This window comes from Alligator sinensis, unplaced genomic scaffold (genome assembly GCF_000455745.1).
Source record: "Alligator sinensis unplaced genomic scaffold, ASM45574v1 scaffold637_1, whole genome shotgun sequence".
NCBI lineage: Eukaryota > Metazoa > Chordata > Crocodylia > Alligatoridae > Alligator > Alligator sinensis.
In genome coordinates this window covers 1,359,984-1,364,245 of record NW_005842368.1, presented here as the reverse complement: position 1 = coordinate 1,364,245, position 4,262 = coordinate 1,359,984, and the positions used below count along the sequence as shown (strand labels likewise).

Genomic DNA, 4,262 nt, shown 5'->3' with positions numbered 1-4,262 from the left:
CCCCCCATGGTCCCCTGCCCCAGCCCGCCTCCTCCGCTCTCTATTTACTTCTCCGAGTCCGGCTGCAGCTCCCTGCTGCAGCCACCAGGGACTGCCCGAATCATCATCTTTTTCCAAAGATTCGGGAAGCTTTGAATTGATTCGGACCTTTAAATTGGTCCCCTGATTCGATTCGGCCACCGAATCGGGCCGAATCTCCTCCAGATCGAATTGCCACCTGAAGCTTCGCACAGCTCTGTTACTGATGTGTTTTAGGATGCTGCTGCTATATTTAAGCTGCACCTTGTGACTAATATAAGCAGGTGTCGTCTGCTAGTTAAAGGGAAGGCTTAGAGCACCAGTTATCTGTTCTAGTCCCAGTTTTACCACTCTATGATGTTGTAACATTGGGCAAGCCACTTAACCTTTCCCTGCCTCTGTAAAAGGGAGATAACTACTGTATAGGAGTGTTGTGGGGCTTAATTAACGTTTGCAAAGTGCTTTGAGATTTCAGGTGACAAGTGCCGTATAAGTGTAAATGAAACTGATTATTATAACAAACATCCACTAGTCTACAAATTAATACCTGATTAATAATGCACTTGGGGTTAGACTGGCATCAATTATTCAGAAAGGATCCTATCCTTGTTGAATTTCAAAATTCAAAAATACTTGACTGGTGCTGGAACAGAATACTTATTTCTGTTGAGTCTAACTTTACATTTTCAAGCTGATCAATCGCCATTATTACTTTATAGCTCAGCTAGTTTTACCCTGAGTAGTTAGTATAAAACACAAAGTATTATCATCTCCATTAGATAAAGCATTAACGCATTTTAAATGCAAATACTGTATAAAATATAAGTTCATTAGAGTGGCTTACATTTTTCCCATTACCAGAGTCAGTCTGAACTAATTACTTATCAAGTTTTATTACCTATAGATTTTATTCTAACTGAACAGGCTCTTGGAGGGTCCCTAGGAACTCAGCTAGGATCTCTCTTGTACTGATTTAGTAAATCCTGGTGGATGTGCAAGATGCCTATTTTCCATGGAGGTATTACTAGAAGGCAGGCACAGTTTGTTTGTGGAAGTCCATGTTACTAGATATCACCAAAGAGAAGAACACAGCAGGATTCAGAAGAGTAACACAACCTTTTTCATGTTATGAAAGCATCATATTTCTAAACTTAAATTTGGGGAGCGAAGAAAAAAATTTCCTGAAAGGGAGGTTGTTCTATGATTCTCCACTTACTGATGTCCTGCTTCTTTTTTCTAAAGTATTTGGAACTGGCTGTTTTTTAGAGACAAAATGGACCACTGTTCTGGGAGCAGGACAAGTTAAACAGGAGTCAGAGTGCTTTGCACTGAAGGAGATTTAAATATCATATCTGGAAAATATACCAGGTGACATTCCCAAGGCTACATAGGGGCAAAGTTAGGCATCAGAACTGGGGGGCACATTTCAAGATTTATTTTTAAATTTTTTGTACAGATCATTTGACCACACTGCCTCACTTGACCATCACCTTAATCTTCCCCGGGTTTACAGCCAACTGCCCTTGCTTCTATCCAAATTTGTCTAACAAGTGAGATGATCATCCCACCAGGTTGACCATAAAAAAGGCCCGGATATGAAAACCATCGAATATGAATAGAGTTTTAGCTCAAACCCTTCAAAATATCCTATGCGAGTTAAAAAAGGGGAACTGGTGAGAACTGCATGGAGTCCTGGTAGGGTGACTTCTGAAGAGCAGATGCCCATCACCAACTTATATACTGCTCCTCAGCGCTCAGGCAAGAAGTGGCCTTAATCCATTCTTCCGTATCTTAAGTTATGGAAGAGTTTGCTGACCTAGTAGATAAAAACAATAAATTAAAAGTTCTTTAAACAAATTGATCAAAGAAACTTGACCAATTTCCATAAATCATGGGAAATTGCTTTGAATTAGCCTTTGATTTAGTGTTGGTTTAATATACCAAAAAAACCCCATTTTTCTTGTGCTTTTGGCAGCTCTGCTGCATCCTGCTTTAGTGCATGTTGCTAAGAAAGATTTATTTCCTAGAAGTTGGCCATCCCTCTTTCAGACTGTGACATTACAGTTCACTTCTTTCCTCAACAAGGCTACCCGGCTAACCTGCAAAAACATAGGATGTGCATAAAAAAGAATGGGTACTGGTTTGGGTTTGGTTTTTTTATTCAAAACATCCCTAGTGCTTTCAGGCAATGATCACAGAGTGCTTTGCAACAAGGCTACAAACAGACAAATAAAACACAGTGAGTTAAGAAGACAGGGAGTTTCCATGCATCAGCTGCCCCATGGTAAGTGTCTGTGTGCCTGCTTTTACTGAGCAACAGGTGGAAGCTAAATTTCTTACCACTGGAGAACAGCTCTGACTTCCTCTTCTAATTGACCTCAGTTCCCTTCATGCTTCAGGAAATAGTAGTGGGGGGAAAAGTTGCCCTTTTTTATTGAAGGCCGAGGCACCTCAGATTATTTTTTCACTTTTGCAGAATGGGGGCACAGTTATGATGGAGCATCCAACATGCCATAAGTCCTTGCCCTCTTTTAACTTACTTTAACGTGTACATTTGTCCCTAACCCAATTTAATTATCCTTGCAAGTACCCTCTGGAGGTAAGTATCGACCCTTTTTTTGCATCGCAGGGTCAGATGCCCAAGGTCACGTAAAGACATTGTAAGGAAGCTGAGAATGGAGTGAGGGTTGCTGAAATTCTGGATCCTCTGCCTTAATTGCACATCCATGCTTCTTTGTGCTCAGACTCCTGCCTTCAAAGATGGCTCGTTTACAGGGGAATCCACAACGTTGTCATCACTGCCAAATTCTACCAGGCCTTCAGCTATAAGACTGCAGCATATCGGCAGTTCAGATCTGCCACTGACTCTAATCTGCGGTGACAGTGTTGCTGCTGGTGATGCAACTCACCTTTCACTGTTTCCTTGAACAGGAGGGAGTTGGAGGCCATCGGTAGAGCAGGCTAGAGGTGGTTTCTGGGACAAGGAGGCAGCGACGGATGGGATTTAGTCCAAGCTAAAGTCCTTATCCTACCCTGCCTCTCACTGGTTAGGAAACCATGTATCTCTACCTTCCCTCCATCCTAGGAAAAATGGCCAGGCTCTGAAATGTAGTTAAACATCAGCGAGTTAATCAGTCAATGCATAAAGAGCTAAAAACACAGCAAAGGCAAATAGGGAGCCCAACAAGCAATCCTGAAAATGCCTTGATCTGGTCTCTGCAGACTGCTGCCTGCCCCTCTGAAGGATGCAGTGGAGGTATCTACCTGGAGGAGATGCTACACTATGCCTGAGGTGAACTCTGCGCTCAGCAAGATCCAGCTGGTGGGGTATTCTCAGAAAATTGTGAGTAGTGACGCAGCCACCATCATAACCATGATGGAAATGCCTTTGTTTGTCTCCTACTCTCTGCCCCCAGGCCACTTAAAAGCTGGGGGGATGTACTAAATTAATATGTCCTTTGCTGCCCCTAACTGTACCCCTTCTTGGCCAGCCCCTCATGCTGCTAGAGATCAACAAGGCAGCTTTGCCTCTGTGTTTGCCACTCTACACGGTGATTTGGGGACTGTGTGAGCCCTTTCCATGGGGCAGTCTATCTGCAGGCTCTACTGTGAGGGTCCTGAACTAGCAGTTGCTGTGGCACAAGCTAGTGCAGACCCTGAAAGTGAATTAAACTAAAAAATTCTGCACTCTGCCTTTTTAGAAGGAAGCATCTCTGGAGGCAGCCACCAAAGGGTTCAACTGTTCTGGTTCAGGTCGTACAGTTTCCATCCCCTTTTGCACCTTGAGCACAGAGTTGAACTACTGGGATTCAAATTATGCTCGTAGCCCTGTGTGACCATTGCATAGCATAGAGGGTTTACAGTTTAATTGGGAGATGTCAGTGGACTTTGGCCCTCTTGTTTACTCTTGGAGTCATCAAATGCCCATTCAGTCATTTCCAGTATCCGGTTTACATCCCTGTGTTTCTACAAATTCCACACACCTGCGGACTGTGAGCTCTTGGGGTTGGGATGGTGTCTCATTTTGGGATGCATCTAGCACATATTGGGATAGTTGAGAGAGCCTGAACATGCCACGAATCAGTTCTTGGAGGTTGCAGCTAGAGGGGACGAAGGCACACTGGTCAGGTGGCCATGGCAGCTTATTCTCCCTCCTTAAACTCAAAGGTTTCTGCCTTGTCACACTTCACAGCATATAGCCAAACATGTACGCTTCATGTAACAAGTGGGAAGGGAACAGCTCA

The 4,262-nt window shown here is 43.6% G+C and overlaps 1 protein-coding gene across 2 annotated transcripts in view; it reads left to right on the top strand.

Moving 5' to 3' along the window:
* INTS9 (integrator complex subunit 9) overlaps positions 1-4,262 on the top strand; it is an 86,088-nt gene that overhangs the window by 29,586 nt on the left and 52,240 nt on the right. For both annotated transcript variants that reach the window (XM_006029261.1, XM_025210726.1), the window contains exon 7: positions 3,241-3,361. In XM_006029261.1, coding sequence (XP_006029323.1) covers positions 3,241-3,361 — 121 coding nt within the window. The remainder of the gene's footprint in view (positions 1-3,240; positions 3,362-4,262) is intronic.